Below are 26346 nucleotides of genomic sequence, written 5' to 3' on the forward strand. Positions count from 1 at the left end.
GTATTGCACTAGAATCAGAAATATTCCTAATAAAGGATATGTGATAAAGAATTGAATTCTTCTATTAAGATATTTTATATCCAAAATGTATAATAAAAATGTAGGATTAAATATATTATTTTGATCTTAATAAATTAAAATGATTTAAGTGTCTAATATTTTTGTTACTTTATAAGGTTAGCATCATTTTAAAGATAAAAAATCTTTAAAATGAATTGACTTGGCCAAGATTAAATAGCATAGTTGGAGGCAGAACTGTGCCTTTACTCAATTCTTATAGACCTGCATTTCTTTTACCAGCTTCTTAAAATATATACATATTGATTTTCTACATATATGTATATACAAGATCTGACAATTAAGTTTGCGAACTCATCCTAGAAAAGGTGCTACGTACCTCACTGCTGAATATCATTACTGTTACCTTTAAAGTCCTCCCCTTGGGAAGCTATGCACCAATGCTAGTACCTAGTCCACCCTTCAAAGCAGTTTAGGAACTCTTTCTGGAATGACCATTAGAGCTGTCATCGTATTACCCTTGATGTCCTGAATATCATCAAAATGTCTTCCTTTCAATATTTCCTTTATCATCAGGTAAAGAAAGAAGTCACTGGGGGCCAGATCAGGTGAGTAGGGAGGGTATTCCAATACAGTTATTTGTTTACTGGCTGAAAACTCCCTCACAGACAGTGCCATGTGAGCTGGTGCATTGTCGTGATGCAAGAGCCATGAATTGTTAGCGAAAAGTTCAGGTCATCTAACTTTTTCACACAGTCTTTTCAGCACTTCCAAATAGTAAATTTGGCTAACTGTTTGTCCAGTTGGTACAAATTTATAATGAATAATCCCTCTGATATCAAAAAAGGTTAGCAACATCGTTGCAATAAGTTCGTAAATTTAATTGTCAGACCTCGTATATAATCTTGACATGTTTAAGCAAACTGTCTACGTTATTAGAGATAACCACACACTATAACTCCCAGGATAGAAGCATTATGGAAACTTACCAAACCTTTTGCTTTGCAGGAGCCAAAGGAGACAGGGGACCCCCAGGCTTGCCTGGCCTCCCCGGCAGGAAAGGGACAGTGGGAGATGTTGGGCCAAGAGGACCCACTGGTGTGGCAGGACCCCCAGGGCCACCAGGTTACCCTGGTGCAATCATCTCTGGCCAGAAAGGAAACCGGGGTCCACCAGGTCCAAGAGGAAACCCAGGTAGAGGATCTGCTTTTAAATAAAAGAATGAATATAACATTAGACATCAGAAGCTTTCATACTTCCCCTCACGTGACTTTGTGGCTTGTTTTTCTTCCTCTGGCCTTTTCCATCTTCCCATATCCAAATCATTGTTGGTGTTGTTGAAGCAGAGTGGCCTGTTTAAAAAATTACCAAATACCTAATTCATGAGCCTAAAAGAGAGAGATGCATCCATTCACCCATATTGATTGAGCTCCTACCAGGTGTCCCGTACTGAGCTTGGCACAGCTCCTGCTCTAACAGACCTTCACCAGAGAAACAGTTTCCACCTTGTGCCAGGTGCTTCACTGGCATTATCTCATTCCATCTTTACCACAGTCCCATCAGAGTCCCAAAGGGAAAGAGTGTTCAGGGTAGTGGTAAGGTGCAGGGTTTGTGCTTCCTTCAGAAGAATCACTGACAACCTGCCAAGCTCCCTGACTGGCAACACTGACAGGCTCTTTGTGAATTCAGGTGAGCCTGGTCCCCCTGGACCTCCAGGAGGTCACGTAAAAGGCATAAAAGGAGACAAGGGATTTAAGGGCAGCCGTGGCCCAAGAGGTCCACCTGGAACTGTAGGAGACCCGGGGCCACCAGGCCATATGGTAAGTGTGGACAATTGTTTTGACTTCTTACATTCTTCCAAATCGATTTCCGGGATCAGATGTACAAGAGGCAACAAAAATATCCCATTTGTGATGCTTCTGTCCAGTGCACCCAAGGGAAGACAGAGTCTGAAAGGTTCAAAGAATCAGAGAATCTTAAGTGTTGGACAGATTCGGCCTCTAAGAAGCTCTGAAAGTTTCGTTCATAGGGCATCCTTCTCTGTGTCATTCCTGACCTTTTCTTCTTTAGACTTTTAACAATTCCAGTAATGGAAGCTTCAAAAGTTTGGAATTACTCCAGATGACAACATAATTTGTCTCTATTAATATACTTTCATAATTATCTGTGCTATCCCTAAATGTCTATTTCTTTTCTCCCCACGACATACTTTCCAGTATTGTAAATAGCTGCCATTTCCTTCCAAATATTTTCTCCCCTGATACATACATGTATTTTGCAAATTCAGTGTAACCTTTGATCAACCCTGCCTCTATTCTGAATATATACACTAGTTTGTCACTATATCCCTTAAAAATGCAGGCTATGGGATGAACACCCTACAGGGTAGGAACTCAGTACACCATGGACTAACTAGCTAATGGAGGGAAGCGTCTCACTACCCTGATTATCACCATTTTATAACCCAACCTAAAATCCACGTGGGCTGTTTGGCTGTCACATCACCATGTTGTCATCACACACTGAGCTTATAGTCAACAAAGGCCCATGTGCCTTTTCCTCATGAACTGCTACTAAGCTTTATCCATTGTTCCTTGTCCATTTGTTGATTTACGACTCCAATGCTGAGCTTTCACACTGATCTGTCTTCAGTGTCATCTTGTTCATTTAGGCTCTTGCTCGCAGCCTATGACCATCTCTCAGCTCAGAGCCTCTCACGGAACACCTCGGCCATTTTCCCTCGAGCTTTATTTTAACGGCATATTTGAAAAGCCTGATTCCTCTGTTTACATCACATTCTTGGAGACTGATAAGGAAATCAGTTTTGTCATAGGTGCCCTGTATTTTCATCAGTGATGGGTAATGGAGTACTTTAGTATGGCTTATTGTCAGGGATCATGTTAAGCTGGCTTAAGATCTCTTGGTATTTTGGTTTCCAGAATGTACTCTAAAACCTTTTGGTTTTTTAATGAGATATTTGCTGATCTCTAGTCTTATGTGTCTCTCATGTTCTCCATGATTCTTTGAAAGTGGCAAACACTGATCCTATGATCACATCAGAAGTCCTTCCAAGTACACTGGGATGTGGGCAGTCTGGTTTGGAGATGTGATCTCACTTAAACCTTCTGGGGATCCCAAGGTCAGGCTAGGCTGCTACATTTGAACTTGAAAGATAATTCTTCTTGATGGATGTCTAATTTGGCTCAGTGCCTTTACTAGCTCTCTCCTTGCATGGACCAGCCACCTCCCCAACCAAGGGTTGGGCCTGGCACCAGGCCCTTCTCCCTGGTGACCTTCACCGCTGGGGAACAGCCAAACCTCAGAAGCCTGGGAGTCCTTGATCAAATGGTCCTGTTTTCTCTCCCTCCTTGACCTTATGCAAGCAATAGGACGGCGTTTTTGTTTGGTCTTTTTGCTCCAAAGACAGCTGGCTCAAAGGCCAATCTTGTTATTTTAGACATTTTTCATGTTCATTGTTTTCAAGCAATAACATTCTATCTCAATTCACACGGCCAGTAGAAGAGTCGATTTAACATACAGTCTGACATATGGCTCTTTTTGGAAATCCTGCTCTGTCCCCTCTTCTCCTATGTCCTTGCTTGAGCATCTCATGGCTACAAGAGCAATTAGGGTGAACCTCATGGGGAGAGAGCATCTCCTCTCTGTCAGATCACTGCCTCCCTCCCAAAAGTGTGTGTCAAAACTCCCCTGAGAGCCCCTCCATGCTCCCATCCCTGCACGCTTTACTTCTTTCACCACCCTGACCAAGAGTAATTTATAACCCTGCCAGCTTAGTTAGAACCACGGTGGGTGCTACAATTCACCACGCCATGGCTCTGCTGTCTTTGCAAGAATTACAAATACAGATTACAGTTTTCATTCTGGCAGGCTGGTGCCTGTTCTTCCTGTCCAGTTGTATCCAGTACTCACACAGCAGACGTGAGCCTCAGAAGTTAGGTTTGGTCTTGGGCTTAAAGGTAGTTTTTTTTTTCTTTTCTCTTGAAAATGACAGTCCTAAGGAGAGGTTTGGGAGGCACAGGAGTTACAGGAAGTGAGACACTGGATTGGAAGGTAAAAGTGAAGTCTGTGAACTTCAGCTCATTCTTACCCAGGGTAATAGCATATCCTATTTGCTTTTTTAAAAACGCAGTGAATAGTGTGATTTTTAAAATGTGTGGTTCTGCTCCCTTTTATTTGACATATAGGGAGCATCAGGTCTGCCAGGTCCGCCAGGGTCCAGAGGTGATCCCGGATTCCAAGGATTTCCAGGCATAAAAGGTACTGTTTTTATGTGCTTCTCTTTGGATACAGATACGATGAATAAGATTCATATTTCAGGGCACACAAATGTTTACTGAGTTCCTACAGTCACCATAAACAGTTGGGGTGAGTACAGGTGGACCTCAGTATGAGTGAAGAAGGAAGACTCCACCGGCACCCAATCTCAGGGGGCTTAAAATGCAAAACCATACCTTAAAGAGGGAAACTATAGAAAAGCGAACAGAAACAGTTTAAAGTGGTTGCCTGGGAGAGTGTTTATGTGTTGAGGGATGGGGAAACGTTAATATCAACAGTATTGCTTTGAATTGTTTATGTTCCCTTGTGCATGGGCTACAATTTTTAAATGCTGAAAATCTCAAAGAATATTCACCAAACTCTTGGTTAATGGGGGAGGGTAATTTTTTACATGCGGATTTAAGCATTTGTATTTTTATGGGGGCATGTGTATTATGTTTTTAATTAAAAAAACTATACTTTTGGGATTTTTAAGTTTAAAATGTTCATACACATAAACTTCAAGTTTCAGAAAATAATTCTCAAATCTCCCATAAGGGTGTTATGACCTTAAATAAGGTTTTGAATATTGGATTTTTTGCCTTCCCTGGTTCAGTCCTATGGTATTTTTTTTTTTGGTATGGCAGGGCATCTATTGTAGACTATAAGATGCTAAATAGTAAGTGTAGCCAAAGTGAACAAAGCCAGATTTTCACAAAGGAAAACTTCTCCCAGGTCTAAGAGAGAGGATAAGGAGTTCAAAGAGAGTCCTTGCATTGCTTTCAACCACTGCCTTTACAAGGAGCAAATTAGCTAGGAATGAATGAAAGCACCTGATTCTCGCGGAGCCTCACTGCACCCTAGGCGGGTGAACGCTGGCAGGCAGCCAGGGGGAAATGTGTGCACCACCTGTCACTTCCCCAAGCCTCACAGGAGGAATATCTAAGATTTGAACAGTTATATAAAGGCCCGACTAGGTAGAAAACATTCTGGTGAGATATTTAGAGGCATTTAGAGGGGAGATTCATAAAATCAGTTCTCTTGAAATATGTTCCATGAAACATTCAAGTACTCTTAGATTTTAGAATAAAACCATCCATTAGCTGGCACTACTAACGAGTCTGCATTTTTTTATTCAGACAGTTTTCTTCTCCAAAGGGAAAAACACTTAGGCGGTTTCTGGGGGCATATAAGTAAACATTAACGCCTTCTTCAAGTTCTGATCAAGTGGATAATTCCTAGTGTAGTTGCCACTTAACCTTCAGGAGTATAATTGTTTTGTTTCTTCTATGAATATCATATTTAGTATTAAAATCTTTCTAAGAATCATATGTAATGTCTACATTACTTCAAGATTTTTATAAGAGAGTATTTCTCCAAATCAATGGTTCTTGGTAACCTTTTATTCATGTCAAAGACTGGGGGAGAAATCTTACCACTTTGATAGCTTATATCAAAGCAGATATGCGCTCATGAGGAGTTCCCAACATAACTAACTCTGAGCTATTAGTAAAGCTAGAGTAATAAACTGAGAAAATAAGTAACTATGACAACCAACATTAAAACCACTAGGTTTTAATGTCACCTTTTATTTTACCTTCAATATTAAATTGAATTGGTTCTGAACTTAAATAGTGAACTCCTAGGAACTCTTCCTCCTCAATGCTAAAATACAAGTTCTCAATGCCTATTTCTTGAATATGTTTTTCAATAGACATTAAATTTGACTGATTGGATCCAAACGAAATGCCAAAACCCACGTGAATATAATGAAATTACAGGCTGTCACAGAGCTCATAGCCTCATCATAACTTCCAGTAACTCTTCTTTGAGTTGATCATTGTTTGACATGAACAGCTAGGAAACAGGGAACCCATTGTTCTAAGGGGAATCATATTACATTTTTTTTTTAGGAGAGAAGGGTAATCCAGGATTTGTAGGATCAATTGGACCTCCAGGGCGAATTGGACCAAAAGGACCTCCAGGTAAATATTATTTCCTTAGTACGGCTCTCCATGAAGAAAGGGAAACTCATCAGTGAAGCCATCGTCTTCTTATGTTCATGTCAACAGGTGCACGTGGAGACCCTGGCACCATTAAGGTCATCTCCCTTCCAGGAAGCCCAGGGCCACCGGGCCCAGCTGGAAAACCGGGGATGCAAGGAGACCCTGGGCCACCGGGGCCACCGGGACACCTAGGTGTGGTGCTGGCAGCACTGACTTGGATCACTAGGAAGTGGTTAAACCAGCAAATGATATCACTTCACAGAAAATGTTATATATTATAGTGTGTTTTTGCAATTAGAATTGAGCTAATGTTGCTCTTGACCAGCAAATAAAAGACCTTTTGAATATACTGAAAGCTCTTGTGCCTACTGTAAACTTGAGCAAATACACTTCATGGCACTTATGGGTTTTTTTCATTAAGGTAAAAATATTATGTCTATCTTCTCTGACAATTGTTGGACTTAGAGCTCTAATTGATTGCCTGAATTAGCCTGACGTCTCTGTATTGACACTTTTCTAACACTTTATACAGCACTTGGGAAAGGAGTCAATACAAATGTAGGCTTAATTTTATGATATCTTTTCAAAATATAGGTGTATGAAAATTGAACTACCCCCCCCCCATATATAGGTTTAGCGTATTGTAATAGATTCTGAATGGAATTGTTATGGCCTAAGTTTGCGTGAGTTACTTGGGACACAAGAGGGATATTACTTTGATCCACACAAGGGCATTAGTGAATTCTGGAACAGCATAAATCAAAATGGCAGCACAATTTTAAAATGCTGTATTTCATTTACTCCTAGTTCATTTTAGAGGGTCTTTTTTTTTGTCCTGGGAAGCAGGGTATAGCAAGGTGGATGACCAACTGTCCCACTTTGCTTGGGGCTGAGGATCTGCTCAGTTTGCAGAACTTACATTGCTGAAACTGGGGAAGTCCCAGGCAAACTGGAATAGCAGGCCACCCCACCTTGTATCCTGTGTGAACCATTCAATGCAATCACTATTATTATCATTTTATTTATTTATTTATTTATTTATTTATTTATTTTGGCACAGGACCCTGTGGGCCAAGAGGTAAACCAGGCAAGGATGGAAAACCAGGAACTCCTGGACCACCTGGAGAAAAAGGCAACAAAGGTTGTAAAGGAGAGCTAGGTACGCTAATGGCTGGCTTGCTTCCTTCATTGAAGGAGTCTTGTCTTGGTAGACACAGAAGTCGTATTTGAATATGTCACTACAAGAGTTAGCGAGGTCTTCCAGTGTGTGTGGTTCAGATTAGACTAAAAACCAGTAGGTAAACATTCATTTGAAAGATGAAATTCAAGAGTTATTACAATACACCATTCTTCCTACCCCCTAACTGGGCAGATGTACCCCAGAATCTTAGGCTGAGGACAAAGAGACCTAATGAAGCACTAATTCTATTTTCAGAAAGACCAATACCGTTTTTAATTATTTATAGCAGCACTTAGTTAATAATATCGACTTCTAGGAGTAGTACATAAGTACATAGAAAAATATTATCTTGATGTGAATAGAGGAGCAACTTAGAATTGCATGTAGGAAAGCCCTCTTTTACCTGTGCCATTCTTAAATATAACTTGTGTATATCCTGAAAAAAGGCCTCTTAAATATTTTGCCTGAACATGAGCTATATGTTCACCTGGATCAAAATCTACTTTCTGCAAAAGTTTCAAAAGCACTTTCTAGAAAATATCTAGATGTCCAAATCTTATTTTTTAGGATTGCTGACTTTGTTAAAATAAGAAAAAATTATTAATGTGATTTCCCAATTTACTGACCTATGCCCAGATCTAGTATAATAAAACTGTAAAGTCTAGAGTTTTAAATCTTTAAAAACTCAAATATAATATTAATTGCATAATCACTCATAATTTAGGATTGTCAGAAGAGTACTTTAGAGCACCACAAATCTTCCTTTAAATGTGTTTTTCAATGTGGCAAAAAAAACAAAAACAAAAACAAGTCTTAATAATTCTGTTACTTAAAAACCTTTACTAAATGTTTCAGAATGAGGCCACAGCAACAGCAAGAGTGCTACAGTACAAAATGTATTGAACATGATTAGCAAGTAGACATATGTTAATCCTAATGCTATAAAGGCCTCATAACAATGAGAAAGGGACTGAAGAGTCTGACAGCACCAATACAAAATGGCAGCCTTGGCCTTTTTAGGAAACGTGGAATATCGTAGGATCATGCATCTTTGCATAACAGCTCACCTCCAGTTTCTGTCATGCTTAGCTAATTACTTCACAAGTCCTATGCAGAGACCTGAAGGCATCTTCTGCTTGGAGCCAGTTAGAGCCCCCTTTGAATGAAGGTAGATATTGGGAGTAGTGGAGACACTTTCTCTATCTAATATATTTAAAACATGGCACTTTAGGACTTTTCCAGTAAAACATGAGTCTGACGAATTTGGACATGGCTTATTTTTAATTTCAAAGAATGAGCCAAGGATCCAAAAGATAGGAATGGGTGAGAAAACTGAAAAAATTATTGGGGCTTGAACAAATCCTTGTAAAAAGTTCTGACTTCCAAGTTAGGGCTAAACTAGGGCATGGCCTGACTCCACAGTGTGTTTGTTCATGGGCAACAATACCTCCCTTGACTCGGGAGGCCAAAGATCCAACCGTCTCTGCCCTCTCTGCATTTCCTTAGGACCCCAAGGGACCATGACCCAAATCAGGCTGGGGTGGGGCTCAGGATGCAGTGGCAGCGGGAATGGATGAGGGGTGTTGAGGAGTGGTAACCTGTGCCAACATCATAAATAATAGGTATCTGATGAAGAAAGGAGGAGGAAAAGGATAGGTCGCTGGTCCTTATTTAGAAAGTGACAGATATGTATGAACTACCCTGCTCCAAGTGCAGAGAAAACCAAAGTAAAAAAAATTACTTACTTTGGTTTTAACACAGATAAACTAACCCTTAAGATAATAAGATAATAAAAAAAAGTCTTCTGCTCTTATTTGCCTTACTAATTGATCAAAACTTTCCTTGAAGTTTGCATCTTTAAGAGGAACTTGTAATGTTCTCCATGTTTATTGAATTTATGATAAGCTCGTGTAATTTTTTATCTTCTTGAGTGGATTTTCAAATTGTAGGTATTTGATTTCTTGTTCCCCACATTATAGGACGATATGTTCACTAATTCATAAAAGATGTACGTAAGACCCCTGTGCTATACACCACAGGGAAATACAAAGATAAAGACTTGATTTCAAAAAATTCATCATGTGAGCCGGCCGAGTAGCTCTGTTGGTTAAGAGCTCACTCAAGAGTTTGCACTCTGAGCAACAGCAGTTTGATTCTCGGCCCGAGCTGAGCAGCCGCTGAGCTGCCAACAGGTGGCAGGATGGCTCAGCTTAAAAAAAAAAAAAATTCATCATGAGATATATACAAATATCTATAAAAATGGGCATTGTGTGACATTAGTTAACACTGAATAATCCTGTTTGGCCGTTTCGTAAGCCACTATTGTTTACGAATCCTTCTGTGTTTGGGGAGTATCCGATATAAACACTTAAATTAGTACTATAAGGCAAGTGTGAGGTTGTGTTTGTGTTCCAATACATATAACATGTTTCTTAAAGGACCACCTGGATTCGATGGCCCGCCAGGTTTGAAGGGGAAACCTGGAGACATCGGACCTCCTGCAGCCAGGATAATGATGAGAGGCTTCCTTTTCACCCGGCACAGTCAGACCACAGCGGTTCCCTCCTGTCCGGAAGGGACAGAGCCGCTCTACAGTGGGTTTTCTCTTCTTTTTGTACAAGGAAATGAACGCGCCCATGGACAAGACCTGGGTAATGTCCCAGTCCCAATTTCTAGTCACTTCGTTCTACATACAGATTGTAAACTGTTATGGCATGGGGTACTTCTCTCTGAAGGATAAACAACCTTGGGCATCTTACAGTACGTTTTAAAGAGTGAATAAAACATTGGCCTCATGTCTGTTCTGGAATGTGAAGCTCTGTTTAATGAAAGTACAGTTGACATACAATATTATATTAGTTTCAGGTGTAAAATAGTGATTTGATACGAAATGATCACCATGAGAAGTCTAGTAACTATTTGTCACTGTACAAAGTTATTGAGACATTGACTATATTCCCTGTGCTGTACATTATGTCCCCAAGATTTATTTATAAGTTTGCACCTCTTAATCCCCGTCACCTTTTTGTGCATTCCACCCACTGCCCAGCCTTCTGGCAACTATCAGTTTGTTCTCTGTATCTATGAGTCTGTTTCTTTCATTTTGTTTGTTCATTTGGCTAGTTTAGATTCCACATATAAGTGAAATGATTCAGTATTTGTCTCTCTCTGACTTATTTCACATAGCATGACACCCTCTTGGTCCATCCACATTGTCACAAATAGCAAGACTTCATTCTTTTTTATGGCTGAGTAATATTCTATTGCATATACATCTTCTTTATCCATTCATCTATTGATAGACACTGAGGTTGCTTCCATGTCAAGGCTATTGTAAATAATACTGCAGAGAACATAAGGGCGCCTATATCTTTTTGAATTCGTTTTTTTGTTTTCTTAGGATAAATACCCAGAACTGAAATTGAAGAATTGTGTGGTAGTTCTAATTTTAATTTTCTTAGGAACCTCCATACTACTTTTCATTGTGGCTGCACCAATTTACAATCCCACTAACAGTGTGCAAGGGTTCCCTTTCACCACATCCTTGCCAACACTTGTTTCTTGTCTTTTTGATGACAGCTGTTCTGACAGGTGTGAGGTGATATCATTGTGGTTTTTACCTGCATTTCCCCAAGTAGTAAAGTTGAACACCTTATCATGTGTCTGTTCGCCATGTGCATGTTTTCTTTTTGGAGAAATGTCTGTTGAGGTTTTTTGCCCATTTTTGAATTGGATTATTTGGTTTTTTGATGTTGAATTCTTTATGTATTTTGGATATTAATCCAAAATTTGATTTTGATGATATTTTGTTTTTTGATGTTGAGTTCTTCATATATTTTGGATAATCCCTTATCAGATATATCATTTGCAAATATCTTCCCCCATTCAGTGGCCTTTTCGTTTTGGTTTCCTTAGCTATGCAAAAACTTTTTGGTGTAATGTAGTCCTATTTGTTTTTTATTTTGTTGCCCTTGCCCAAGGAGACACATCCAAAAATATACTTCTAACACTAATGTCAGAGTGTACTGCCTATGTTTTCTTCTAGTTTTATGGTTTCAGGTCTTATATTTAAGCCTTTAATCCATTTTGAGTTTATTTTTGTATAAGCTGTAAGAAAGTGGTCCTGTTTTTCCAACACCATTTATTGAAGACTTTTCTCCATTGTATATTCTTGCCTCCTTTGTTGTCAATTTAATTGATTATATAAGCGTGGGCTTATTTCTGGACTCTATTCTGTTCCATGGATCGATGTGTTTTTGTCCCGGTACCATACTGTTTTGATTACTAAAGCTTTGTAGTATAGTTTGAAATCAGGCAGAGTGAGGTCTCCAACTTCAATTTTATTTACTTTTGTTCTGGTCTTTATTATTTCCTCCCTTCTACTAACTTTGGGCTTTATTTGTTCTTCTTTTTCTAGTTCCTTTAGGTGTAGGGTTAGATAATTTGAGACTTTTCTTGTTTCTTGAGGTAGGCCTCTATTGCTATACACTTCCCCGAGAAAGGCTTTTGTGGTGTCCCATAGATTTTGTAACATTGTTTCCATTTTCATTTGTCTCAAGGTGTTTTGATTTCCTTTGATTTCTCCACTGACCCATTGGTTGTTTAGTAGCATGTTGTTCAGCCTCCCATGTGTTTTTTTGCAGTGTTCCTTTTATAATTGATTTCTAGTTTCATACTATTGTGTTCAGAAAAGATGCTTGATATTTCAATCTTCTTAAATGTATTGAGACTTTTTTTGTGGACTAACATGTGATGCATTCTGATGTGTACTTAGAAAGAATATGTATTCTACTGTTTTCACATGGAATGTTCTGTACATATCTATTAAGTCCATTTAGTCTAATATGTCACTTATGGCCAATGTTTCTTTGTTGATTTTGTCTGGATAATCTATCCACTGATGTAAGTGGGGTATGTAAATTCCCTACTATTATTGTATTACTCCATTCATGTGTTAATATTTGCTCTATGTATTTAGGTGCTCCTATGTTGGGTTCATAGATGTTAACAAGTGTTATCTCCTCGTTGGACTGATCTCCTTATCATTATGTCTTACCCTTGTCTCTTGTTATAGTCTTTGTTTTAAAGTCTATTTTGTCTAACTTATGCTACCCCAGCTTTCTTTTCATTTCTGTTTGCACACACTGTCTTTTTCCACCCCTTCACTTTCAGTCTGTGTGTTTTTAGATCTGAAATGAGTCTCTTGTAGGCTGCATATGTGTGGGTCTTGTAATTTCTATCCATTCAGCCACCTTATGTCTTTTGAATGAAGCACTCATTTACAATTAATTATTGATACATATGTCACTTATTGCCATTTTCTTTCCATATTGGCTTTACAAATGGTTGGTCTACTACCTTTACTATATAGGTTTGCCTTTACTAGTGAGATTTATTTTTCTTTCATAAAATTTCTTATTTCTAGTTATGGACTTTTCTTTCCCACTTACAGAATTCCCTTTAACATTTCTTGTAATGCTGATTTAGTGGTGATGAACTCTTTTAGCTTTTGCTTGTCTGGGAAACTCTTTATCTCTCCATCAATTCTGAATGATAACCTTGCTGGGTAGAATATTCTTGGTTGTAGGTTTTTCTTTTCATCACATTGAATATATCTCACCATCCCTTCTGGCCTGCGAAGTTTCTGCCGAAAAATCAGCTTAAAGTCTTATGGGGGATTCAATTCCATTGTAACTAGTTTTCTCTTGCTGCTTTTAAGATTCTCTCTTTATCTTTAACTTTTGACATTTTAATTATTGTGTGCCTTGGTATTCATCTTGTTTGGGAGTCTCCTTGCTTCTTGGACTTGGATGTCTGTTTCCTTTGCCAGGTCAGGGGAGTTTTCAGCCATTATTTCTTCAAATAGGTTTTCTGTCCCTTTCTCTCTCTCTTCTTCCAGGACCCCTATGGTGTGAATGTTAGAACGCTTGATGTTGTCCCAGAGTTCCCTTAAGCTATCCTCATTCTTTCTCATTCTTTTTTCATTTTGCTCTTCCAGTTGGGTGATTTCTACTATCCTGTCTTTCTGACAGCAGTTACATTCTTCTGCATCACCTGATCTGCTGTGGGTTCCCTCTAGTGTATTTTTCACTTCAGTTATATTCTTCAGTTCTGATTGGTTCTTTTTTACATTATTTATCTCTTTGTTGAAGTTCTCATTGCATTGACCCACTTTTCTGCAGAGTTTGATAAGTATCTTTATGATTGTTGCTTTGAACTCTATCTAGTAGACAGTTTACCTCTGTTACATTTAGTTATTTTTCTAGGGTCTTGTTTTTTTGGTTGGAACATATCCTTTAGTTTCCTCATTTTACCTGTTTATTTCTATGTGTTAGGTAGATCAGCTATGTCTCCTGGTCTTGAAAATGTGGCCTTATATAGAAAGTGTCCGTTGAGGCCCAGTGGTGCAATCCCGCCTAGTCCCAGAACCAGGTGCTCCAGAGGTGTCCGCTATGTGGACCAGTGTGGCTCCTGTTGTAGCTGGGCCACAACTGCTATGGATGCACTGGCAGTCAAGGCCAGTCCCTGGCTGAGGCCTGGCCACAGCTGTTGTGGGTATGCTGGTGTGCAGGGCAACCCCCATTCCCTGGTGCAGTTGGCTATTGGATTGGACTGCAATTGCTGCTGGCATGCTGGTATGCAAGATGGGCCTCTGGTGTGGCTGGCTGCAAGGCCCAACTTCAATTGTTGCTAACACACTGCTGTGTGCTGATGCCAGCTGAGTCTGCCCACCAGGTCTAGTGAGGCAGGGTCCGCTTTGAGGGGATACCAGTGATGGCTGAGGCTAAATCACCTGCTTTTTTTAAAAAAATTTTATTTTATTTTAACTTTATTGGGAAACAGTGTGTTTTTCCCAAGACCCATCAGCTCCAAGTCAAGTTGTTGTCCTTTAATCTCAGTTGTGGAGGACGCAGCTCAGCTCCAAGTTCAGTCGCCATTTTCAGTCTAGTTGGTGGAGGAGTGCAGCCCACCATCCCATGTGGCAGTCGAACTGGCAACCTTGTTAAGAGCACGCACTCTCACCAGCTAAGCCATCCTGCTGCCCACCTGTCTGCTTTTTAACTGTAAAACTAACATCTCCTCTAAAGCTTTATCTGGTTATTAGTTATTATATGCATATGAAGAAATAGGAATACTTTGACATAAAGACATTTTTCCAAACAGCCTTTACTAGTCCTCAAGTTCTACATTAATTAGCAAGGGCCACAGGAAGTATTAATGGTGGAAAAGGATTTGTTTGCCTATTCGGTCTTTGATTTCTATCATTATTAAAACCTCCATAACACATTTTGCAAGTAACTCTTTTGTGCTGTCTTCCTTCAAGTTTTGCCATAGGTTATGTTTTAATTTTTAATTAGCCTCTATCTAGAAATGATACTCAAAATAATTTAAATTTACTGAAAGTGATACTGTCTGATATCTTATTAGGAACTCTTGGAAGCTGCCTACAGCGATTTACCACAATGCCATTCTTATTCTGTAACATCAATGATGTATGTAATTTCGCATCTCGAAACGATTATTCATACTGGCTGTCAACACCAGCTCTAATGCCAATGGACATGGCTCCAATTACTGGCAGGGCCCTGGAGCCTTATATTAGCAGGTAAAAATTCAATCCCTTAGTTTTGTGACAGGACCAGGTGAATCACTTCATTTGTAATGGAGCTGTGGGCAGCACATCACAGTGCAGAAAGTGGCGATGCCACCATATCCATTGTTTCACTTTACAGGTGCACTGTCTGTGAAGGTCCTGCGATTGCCATAGCTGTTCACAGCCAATCCACTGACATCCCCTCATGTCCTCATGGCTGGATTTCTCTTTGGAAAGGATTTTCTTTCATCATGGTAAGGAGAAAAGGAAGAGCAAATTCATAGTAAAGATTTCCTGCAGAATCTTGAATGCCTACCCCCACACCCAGAAAGGTGCCTAACATTGATATGTGCAATATGCCACGCACATTTGCTTGAAAATCTGAAAATATACCCTTTTTTTAAAAAAGCAGTATGTTGGGTTTTGGTAAATAATGGAGTATTTTAAAAAACAGACTTCTCAGATTACCCACAAATTCTAGTAAGACATTTAGGTGAATAGTAGCTACCACACTGGTAATAAAATGTGTATTTTTAATGTGGCATGTGTTTTATATACGTCCTCCATAATCCTTATGAAAACATTGCAAGGTACTTACTATCATACAGATTTATTAAAAAAAAAAAGAGTAATTTCCCCAAGGTCTCACAGCTAGTAAATGCTAAAGCTAGGATTTGCACCCAAGTCTGTCTGCTCCAAAATCTCTATGCCTTACACTGTACCCCTTTAACATTCATATTTAGATGGAAACTGAGAGAAATAGCCTTTTAAAGAAAAATTCCCCAGATGTAAATGCTAAATGAAGAATCTGAGCTTGATAGCTGCACATATGTGCAGTGGTAATTAATATTCTATATAGCATCACTTATGATACATTATTCCCCCTTCTTTACTCACAGATATCCATTCATTAAATCACAAATTCAACAAATATTTATTGAACACCTACCATGTGCCATGAATGTTCTAGGCACTAAGGATACCAGCAGTGAACCAAAGTCCCTTCTCTCATGGAGCTTATATCCTAGTGGGTAAGGTAGACAATAAGCAAGAAGACACAGTAACAACAATAGCAGTGAGTTCGGATGGTGCATGGTACTATGAAGGACATAGGCAAAACAGGGGAGAGACTGACAGGGATGGATGAGGCCAAGGAAAGCCTTTTGGAAGTTATATTTAAGCAGATCCCTGAACGACAAGGACAAACAAGTCTCACCTAGGGGGAAGGAGCATTCCAGGCAGAATAATCGGCTTTTTCTTTCTTTTTGATGACTATACCTCAACTTGGAAAGTAACTGGAGTGTTAGTAAAGCTGGGTAAAGAAGCACAAGTTTAACTCACGCTTTTTTTCCCTTATAGTCTTCTATTACCAAAAAAAAAAAAAAGTACTGAAAATTTCAACATCATGCACAGAATTCATTCAGATAAAATTTTTATTGATAGTTTACAAGTGCAGGTTCTGAGGGTGCTGGCCAAGCTCTCGCGTCTCCTGGATCCTGCCTGGAAGAATTCCGAGCCAGTCCATTCATAGAATGTCATGGAAGAGGAACATGCAACTACTATTCAAATTCCTACAGTTTCTGGTTGGCTTCATTAAACCCAGAAAGAATGTTCAGGTAATTATTCAAAGTCAAGTTGAATCTAATGACTCAACTGCAAAACTATTAAAAGGTTGCCGATGTTAGATTTTCATTACCTTACAAGTATCAAGTAGCCATGGTTTTGTACTACTGTACCAATAAAAGCAAAAAAAAAAAAAGTTATTTTTGCCATCACTAGAGATACTTAATATTTATATATAAATATATAGTAAATTACTGAATAAAACCACAAAATGATCTGCTAATCTTAATTTACTGTACTTGAGAACTTTTCAGACAAACTATTTAAAGGGTAGGCGTTTTCATTTAAAAAAGATGATCTGTTAAGTTTGCATCAAGGCCTGTGCTTTCCTTGGAGCTACTGAAATTGACTAAAATCATAAATTGTTGAAATATATGCCTTCTTAGAAATACACTTCCTGTAACAGAGTTTAGATGAGCCCCAATATGCATTAATAAAACAACCCCAGCAAGTATTTCCTTTTTATCTACAAATCGATGAGATTTTGTTTTTGTTTTTTATTTCAGAAAACCTACTCCTTCAACTGTGAAAGCTGGAGAGTTAGAAAACATAATAAGTCGCTGTCAGGTGTGCATGAAGAGAAGGCATTGAAGAAATCAAAGAAAATGGAACTGTTATTTTTCATCCTGCATAACCAAGTAATGACACAGAACATGCATTTAGGTATTTCTCTCTAACCAAACAATATTGCTCTGTGATGGCTTAGCACGAAGTTTCTGTTGGCTTCCCCATACACCAAAGCATTTCTTCTGTGATCCTGGTCTCGAAATTCTGTGCTGTTTCAAAGTTCCCTCTGGCAAGGCAGCAAACTTTTCACAATATCTCTGAAATTGTATTCTACTTGTACCCAATGCACTTTCTAAGTGGTGATTGTATAGTTTGATGCTACAGGAGCTATTTGGTCCACTAAATTCCCAAGATTTGCCCCTTTCTATTCCAGTCTTTGAGACTCAGGGAGGCTACATCAGTTTTAGATTGCCCCACCACCCTCTTCCTGAAACTTTAGATCCTAAGTAGAGATGGGGGCAAGTGGAGTATCAGGCATCATTGATAGAACTGGACTTTTAGATCTGTTGATTAATCTAAGGCCTAAAGGAAGCAGAATTGAACTGAGGTTCATGGATTACCTAGAGCTTTTAAACATGCCCAAGGTTCCCTGAATGGAATTACAATAGCCTTGGAAACACTATGGTTTTGTTTTGTTTTTTAAGTTTGTTTGTCCATTGAATTCATTTCACTGCAGCAATATAGCCTGCTTGTATTCAAAGTAGGCACAATTTTTACCCTTAGTGAATTAATTATAATAGAATATTTTTGCACAGTGCTCTGAAGTGTCTAATTTTAGATGTGCTTTCTCCTCATCCCTGTAAATGTTGGTGCATATAATTGAGTAGCTCAGTAGTCCATGAAAAAACTTAAGGCATCTGTTGACTAATCAGGCTCAGGATATTTTTCTTTGTCCTAAATATTCCATATAACTTGGGTATTTATAGAGATTTATTTCCTTGTGACTTCTCTAATTCTTTTTTTTGTGAAAACGTTTTTTTATATTACATATTCTTTCAAACCATATTGAGAAAGTCAGTTGTGTAGAAATCTTAATGTACAAATTTGTACAGCTTGGCAGCTGTGTCTTAAAACTTGCTTTTCAGTGTGTTGATACATTGCCAAGGTTACTTAATTCAACTTAAGCATTTTATTCAGCACCAAGCCATACCCCAGGCACTGTGCTAACTAAATTGTAGAGATACTAAGAGGAAAAAAAGAGAGAGAGACTTGTTTCTAATATCCCAGAAAAGGTAACTACTGTTTCTGTTAAGAGTCTCACATACCTGAGTTGTTTTACCCTTTTCTCCCTTTATTTCTGTCCTTATATTTCACCATCATAATTCAGCATGGCTCAATAAAAGTTTGAAAATAAGATCTATGCCCAGGGAGAGCCTTGGACTTCTAGCTTCTCCTAGGCATGGCAGAAGCCAAGGTCTGGACAATGTTAAAACAAGGATGTGCAAAACATCAAAAACCATTTATACTTGACGCTACCACTATTTGACGAGTCACATCCTGAGACAAAGCTCGGAAGATGCTTCTCAATCCACCCAGGTGGAGTTGGGGGTGCTGATATTTAAATTCAAGTTTTATTGCTTCAACCTCAGTTGCTTTGCAAGTGAAGATGTGGCTCCAGAGGACTGTGGCCACACCCTCCACTGCTCCTGTGACTACTGTCAAGCCATTTTTACATTTACGCTAAGAAGAGCGTTTTAGATTCTTTACTTAGACTCACCTAATATGAAGACTTTTTGCTCTGAAAATATCCTACTGTCCCAATTGTACTTTAACGGCATATGGGGCTTAATGGATCTGCACAAACTCTTTGTAGACCAGTAGTTCTCAAAGTATGTCTGTGAACCAATGGCAACAGCAGTACCTGAGAACTTGTCACAAATCCAAGTTCTAGGGCCAACGCCTGATCTACAGAATCTGAAATTCTGGAGTGGCCCAGAAGTCTGTGTTTTAACAAGCCCTCCAGGTGATTTCCAACACACTCTAAAGCAGCGGTTCTCAACCTTACACAGGGGTTGCCTAAGACCATCGGAAAACACATATTTTCGATGGTCTTAGGAACCGAAACACCGCTCCTCTATCCGTCTCCAGGCCCACATGCAGATACGCCCACATACGAGTACCCGGCGACCCCTGTGAAAGGGTCGTTCGATCCCCAAAGGGGTCGTGACCCACAGGTTGAGAACCGCTGCAACTGCTCTAGGCAAATACCCAGAAAACAATTCTTCCAGGAACAACTGGCCACAATTGTTCCATCTGTGTCTCTGATCTTTAAAGTCCAAAATCGCAAATGAACGTAAGGTTACCTAATTTTACTAAGAACAAGCCCTAGATTGGTGCTAATGCCAAATGACTGGCCTCCGCTTGTACCCAAGCCTCCATCTTCTCTTGCCCTCTCATCAGCGTTTAACTTCTGAAGAAGACAAGAGATGCTAAAACCTTCAATTCCAATGAAGCCATATGACCAGTTGCTCATAGTTCCCAGACTGAGCATTAAAACATAGTTCATGTGCATTACCTTCCAGGTATCTATGAGTAGCTGGTAAAGTTATGAAGATTTAACTTTACAGGTAAAATGTAAATAACTTACTTGTTTCTTTGAAATCTGGGGCTTCACCTTTGGAATTTCAGAGTGTGCTAAAATTTCAGTGTGCTCAGAGGTCTCTTTTTGCAAGATAAATATTATTAAGTAACTTATTTATAAAAGTATTACAATAATTTTAAATTTGAATTTTATTGCTAATTTAACTTACAAAGATTTTTCTATGCATCAAATGTAACTTTCTGCTACTAAACTTAATATTTACTCTGTAACCTAATGAAGTATATTTAAAATATACTGAATATTTGATATTATTATATCTTGACAAAATTATAATATTGTAATGTACTGTAATTATAGCTAAAATATTTTATGATATTGTCTAATAATAAAAGTTGAAAAAATTACATCTGGTCTTATTTTTTTCAAAATGAAAATAAATTTATTTTTTTATTGTAAAAGGTGTGATCAAAATAGGATGAATGTTTCAATAAAAAAAATTATTACAGCAAAAGACACATTGCCATTAATCCCCCTCAAAATACTCCCCCTCTCCTTGAACACACTTATCCCATTGTTCTTGCCACTTTCTGAAGCAGTTTTGGAAGTCCTCTTTCACGAGTGTCTTTAGTTACACTGTCGTGGTTGTGCTGATGTCCAGAATCGATTCAAAACATTTTTCAAAACATTTACCTTTCATGGTCATTTTGACTTTGGGGAAGAGCCAGAAGTCGCACGGTGCCAGAAATGGTGAATAGGTGGATGAGGGCACAACATGTTTTTATTTGACAAGAATTGCTGTACCAGAAATTATGTGTAACACGGAGCGTTGTCATGATGGAGCATGAAACCATTTGCCCACTTTTCAGGTCGTTTTCTATACACATCATTTCTTAAATGCTCTAATAAGCCCTTATAATATTCAGAGTTCACCGTAGTGTTCCTGGGTACAAACTCGGCTCACACAATTCCATCGAAGTAAAAAAACATAATTAACATCACCTTGATGTTAAAACTTAATTGACTGCGCTTTTTTCACACGATAACTTTCCATTCAGAACTCTGAATTTCATCTCCCGTGATGACATGTCTTAAAAAGCTGGACTCTGAAGTGGCCCAATCACATAACTCCAACAAAATTAACAAATGCTGTTGCTTTTGTTTGACAGTGAAAACACATGAACAAAATTCAGACTCACTCGCTAATGTTCAAATCTGTTGTTAAAATGCTTTGAACGAAACCATAAGAGATGTTCAGATCCTGAGAAATTTCCCTAATAGCTAATCGCCTGTTTGATTGAATCATTTCGTTTTATATTTCAACATTCTCTTGGGTTTCTGATGTTGAAGGACGTCCCGATCTCTCGTTTTCAAATGATTCACAACCATTATGAAATTGCTCAAACCACTTGTAAACTGTCTTCATGGTCACTGCAGCATCACCATAACTTAATGTTAATATTTCATTTTAATGCGTGGTTTGTGACCTATGATTTAAAGCACACTTTAAAACACACCTTCTGTCAATCGTAGCTCCCACCCGACTGAGTGCACCAAACAAGTTGATACTTGTCACACACTGTTACTAAGGTTTGATGGGCCGTTTCCTGTAATGAAGATAGATCCCTGCCTTTCTGTTGGATGGCACTCGGCAGCAGCATTCATCACATTTTTTTACCACACCTCGTATGTTCACTATAAAATAGACAATACAGAAGTTATGAAGAATACAAAAGTCATGCTCTAACACTCCACCCCCACCCCAAGATAATTAAGGTATATACCTTTATTATACATATATATACATATATAATATACATTCCAGACTTTTTTCCTGTAAATAAATTTTGAAACAACAAGGCTATAAAAACATGATATTTTGAAACCAAATGTTTTTTAAGCTTAACACACTATGGACATATTTTCATATCAATAGATAAGAACTAATCATCATTTGTGTGGATTTACTACCTAAGTCAATGAATCCCCAATTGATAATTTAGTTTTATTATGCACATATTATACATATTTCATTTTATATTTGTCCAATTATTTCCTCAGAATAAACCTCTCAAAGGAAAATTGTAGAATCGAAGTACTCACAATCTTAAGATATATACAGTAAAACCTTGGTTTGCAAGCATAATTCGTTTCAGAAACATGCTTGTAATCCAAAGCACTTGTATATCACAGCGAATTTCCCCACAGAAATAATGGAAATTCAGATGATTTGTTCCACAACCCAAAAATATTCATACAAAAATGATTACAATACTGTATCATAATACAAAATAATAGAGAAAATACAAACTATAAAGACAAATAAACAAATTAACCGGCACTTACCTTTGAACACCTTCGTAGCTGGTGTGAGGGAGATGAGAGAGGAGGGTTATCGTGTAGGACGACTCTCACTGTCACTAACAGAATCTTTGCTATCTATGGGCTCAATGGAATCTTTTTCTTTTCGTGCTACTTTCACAAGGATCCTATCCAATGATGCTTGCTTTTCCCTCCTTTTAAGGATTTCGCGGAAATGTGACATTGCATTTTCGTTAAACAGATTCATCGCTCGCACTGCTGCAGCCTTATTCGGGTGATGCTTTTCTACAAAATTTTGCACTGTTTCCCACATTTTACACACCTCCCTAATCTTATATGAAGTGAGGGATTCCTCCACCTTCTCCTCCTCCTCCTCCTCTGCAGACGAGATCTCCATAACCTCTTGCTGTTGCTCGTGAGGCAGATCCATCAGTTGGTCGGTGGTCGGCTCCTGGCCATGTTCCTCCACCAGCTCTTGAATGTCGTCCTCATTCACCTCCAGCCCCATGGTCTTCCCCAAGGACACAATTTCATCAACAACTAGCGGCTCCTGTTCATGAGCAAGCCCCTCCAAGTCATGTCCAAGAACGCAATCAGGCCACAGTTTGCTCCAAGCAGAATTGAGGGTTCTCTTGGTGACCCCATCCCAGGCTTTATCAATGATCTTGAGGCAGTTCACAATGTGGAAATGATTTTTCCAAAACTCTCGGAGGGTAAGGTTTGTTCCTTCGCTCACCTCAAAGCATCGCTGAAATAGTGCTTTGGTGTAAAGCTTTTTAAAGTTCGAAATGACCTGCTGATCCATGGGCTGCAGGATTGGAGTGGTGTTGGGGGGAAGGAACTTGACCTGAATGAACTCAAATTCCTCCAGTAAGTCGTCCTCAAAGCCTGGAGGATGAGCAGGAGCATTATCCATAACCAGCAAGGCTTTCAGTGGCAGATTCTTTTCTAAAAGGTATTTCTTCACTGCAGGACCGAAGACCTCGTTGATCCACTCAACGAACAAGATACGAGTGACCCAAGCCTTGCTGTTGGACCTCCACATAACGTTTAACTGGCTCTTCTGCACCTTGCATTTCTTGAAGGCTCGTGGATTCTCGGAATGATACACAAGCAGGGGCTTGACTTTGAAATCCCCGCTTGCATTAGCACAAAACAAGAGGGTGAGACGGTCATTCATGGGCTTGTGGCCGGGCACTGCATTCTCTTCTTCTGTACTGTAGGTCCTCTTTGGCACCTTTTTCCAAAAAAGCCCCGTCTCATTGCAGTTAAAAACTTGCTCCGGCAGGTAACACTCAGAAACCATGAGCTTCTGGAACTCGATAGCGAACGCCTCAGCTGCCTTAGCATCTGAACTCACAGCCTCTCCATGCCGTACACTATGGATGCCACTTCTCCTTTTAAAGTTATCAAACCATCCCCTGCTTGCCTTGAAGCCTTCTTCCTTTTCTGTTGACGTACCTGGCAGTTTACTTACAAGGTCGGTGTACAAGGCCTTTGCCTTCTCACAGATCAAGTTCTCAGTCACAGTATCACCTGCTAGTTGCTTCTCATTTATCCAAACCAGAAGCAACTTTTCTACATCTTCCAGAACACGTGGCCGTTGCTTTGATATTCTCATGACTCCTTTTGCTGCATCTAGCCCCCTTATTTCTTCTTTCTTCTTTAATATTGTGCAAATGGTCGACGTAGGCTTCTTATAAAATCTTGCAATTTCAGCCACTCGCATACCTCGTTCGTACTTTTCGATGATTTCCTTCTTAACTTCCACCATAATCATTTCCTTCTTCTTACCGCCTTTCTTTTCAACCTCTTTATGCAGGGGCGCCATTGTATACACTCGCATGGATGTTGACTATAGCACAGTATTAATAAACTCTTGCCATATACTGTATTTAATGTAACTGGCAATAAGGCAGCAGAGAAAAGGGTCTATATCGGCAGGCAGCCTGACCTAAAATGAAGCAAAGCATTCCTAAGCTTACTCTTGTATGGAAAAGCAAAGGACTGTCCATAGGTGCTTTGACATGCCAAAAAATACGCTAGTGCCAATTGTGGGCACCTTCCAACGTTCTGAAAAATCACTGATTTCTGCCAAACACCACAGCCTGAGACCAAGCATCTGAGGATGGGGACAGTCACCCACAATCCCGCAGCGAGAGAGAGAGAAGAGTCATTGGCTCAGTTGTGATCATGTGACGTTCGGCATCACGTACTACTTGTATTGCAAGACATCGCTCATTTATCAAGTTTAAATTTATTAGAAATCTTTGCTCATCTTGCAGAACACTCACAGGACAAGTTACTCACAATCCAAGGTTTTACTGTATATACACTCTCTCACTCTCTTTCTCTCTCTCTCTCTCTCTCTCTCTCTCTCTCTCTCTCTCTNTCTCTCTCTCTCTCTCTCTCTCTCTCTCTCTCTCTCTCTTTCTCTCTCTCTCTCTCTCACTAGGAAGGTTTTTAGTATTTCCAGCTGCATCAACAATGTAACAAAAACACCCATCACCTCATGCTTTTCTAGATATAGCTGTTCTTTTACAATTTTGCCTATCTCCTTTTAATTTACATTTGGTCATCATCAGTGAGGCTGAACATTGTCATTTTAATTAGTTTTTTCGATTAGCATTTTTCATTAGGGCTTATTTTTGTTTTCCTGTGAAGAGCCTAATCACATCTTTGCTCATTTTCTATTGAGGTGTTTAAGGCATTTTCACAAATCAGTAAGAAAAGGTATAGATTATAGAAATTGTGGGTCATATATTTTGATAAAATATTTCGCATTTATAATACAAACACTCCTCATTCAAGGAAAAATGTTCATAAAATTTCAAATGTAGAGAACTGGTAAAGAACACTTTTAATAAACTAAATATGAAATCTCAAATTAAGGAACTTACAAGCTGTGTTGAATGGCAATAAAGATGTAATCAAAGGAAGAAACAGAATGAACAGTGATCCTAGGTACTAATTCTAAAAAGACCACCAAAACTGTTGCTCAAATAAATATTTTAGAACCATTCTCATAATTGGGTCAAAAAATCTAGTTTGAAAACATTTTGAATTTAAAAATGTACTAATCCATTTTAATGAGCTTAATTTTACTGCTGGCAAGTAGAAGGAATGCTGTGTTCGAGCTTGTGCTCTCTCCCTCCATAAGCCTGTTTGGAAGGAAAATCTTGATCAGTCTCTAATGGATTCTTAGCAACCTATTGACAGGGCAAAAGAAGAACCAATTCACCTCACTCTAATCCCAGCTCTGTCTACTAGAAACTAAGAGACAACCAAACACAGAGGAAAAAATAAGTGATTTGTTATAATCAGGCCGAATTCAAAGCTTCATATAAATATGACCCTTTTTAGGTTTTTGTAGGCTCTATGGTGTTTCTAAAAATGCTGACATTGCTCAAAAACTTTTTAGAACTGTTGTTTTGGAATTATCTTCAATTCCAATTTATCAGCCAATGAAGGAAATAAATCTCATTATTTTATACCCAAGATTTATAATATGCTCAATATGCTTGACACCACAGTAGATAAACAGATGAGTGAGATACAGACCTTGGTCTCAAACACAGAACTTATAATCTGGTAGGAGAAAATAAGGCAAATACATAGATAATTATAATATTGGACAGAATGTGATAAGAGCTATAAGAGATGACATATATTGGTTCAAAAGTTGGAGGCCTCAGGAAAAAATTCATAAAAGATGGGATACTTTGGGTGGTCCATTAAGGGCAGTTAAGATTTCAAAAATCAGGTGGTCAGAAGCAGGATGACATTGCAGGTGGCAGGAACAGCACGCATAAAGGTAAACTGTTAGAAAAGCATGATACAATCTCGGAGAACATGTTCAAGAATGTATATATACATATGTATCATTCGTGTGTGTGTGTATCATTCATATATCATACACACACACAGATAAATAAAGTGGCACAGTAGGAGGTTAAGGCCATATTAGGTAGGGTTTAGAATAGAATACCAGGTTAAACTTGCATTACATTGGTTGCTGCAAGAGATCCAGTGAAGACTTTGAGCAAAAGAGTAGAATGATCATTTAAAAGGTAACCTAAGGGCCGGCCGAGTGGCGCGATGGTTAAGAACTCGCTTGGGATGCCACAGGGCCCAGGTTCGGATCCCACATATGAGGGCCAGTGACACTGCCCTCTACAGCTAAGATGCTGAACAACAGCTCAACCTGGAGCTGGGCTGCCGT

The 26346-nt window shown here is 38.9% G+C and overlaps 2 protein-coding genes across 2 annotated transcripts in view; one reads left to right on the forward strand and one right to left on the reverse strand.

The window, feature by feature from the left end:
• The window catches only part of COL4A3 (collagen type IV alpha 3 chain), a gene marked incomplete at its 5' end in the record, with an annotated part of 68989 nt that extends 51654 nt beyond the window's left edge, over positions 1–17335 (forward strand). Inside the window, 11 exons of the mRNA XM_019657055.1 lie at positions 1027–1212; positions 1708–1838; positions 4224–4296; positions 6207–6278; positions 6366–6491; positions 7360–7458; positions 9918–10130; positions 14908–15085; positions 15213–15327; positions 16517–16689; positions 17203–17335. Coding sequence (XP_019512600.1) covers positions 1027–1212; positions 1708–1838; positions 4224–4296; positions 6207–6278; positions 6366–6491; positions 7360–7458; positions 9918–10130; positions 14908–15085; positions 15213–15327; positions 16517–16689; positions 17203–17287 — 1451 coding nt within the window. The remainder of the gene's footprint in view (positions 1–1026; positions 1213–1707; positions 1839–4223; positions 4297–6206; positions 6279–6365; positions 6492–7359; positions 7459–9917; positions 10131–14907; positions 15086–15212; positions 15328–16516; positions 16690–17202) is intronic.
• Positions 17336–20585: 3250 nt separating this feature from the next.
• LOC109390514 (tigger transposable element-derived protein 1-like) overlaps positions 20586–26346 on the reverse strand; it is a 9003-nt gene continuing 3242 nt past the window's right edge. Inside the window, exons 2-3 of the mRNA XM_019657078.1 lie at positions 22149–24078; positions 20586–21497 (exon numbers count right to left, since the gene is read on the reverse strand). Coding sequence (XP_019512623.1) covers positions 22195–23970 — 1776 coding nt within the window. The 5' untranslated portion in view covers positions 23971–24078 and the 3' untranslated portion in view covers positions 20586–21497; positions 22149–22194. The remainder of the gene's footprint in view (positions 21498–22148; positions 24079–26346) is intronic.

Source organism: Hipposideros armiger, unplaced genomic scaffold, assembly GCF_001890085.2.
Source record: "Hipposideros armiger isolate ML-2016 unplaced genomic scaffold, ASM189008v1 scaffold_273, whole genome shotgun sequence".
Lineage (NCBI taxonomy): Eukaryota > Metazoa > Chordata > Mammalia > Chiroptera > Hipposideridae > Hipposideros > Hipposideros armiger.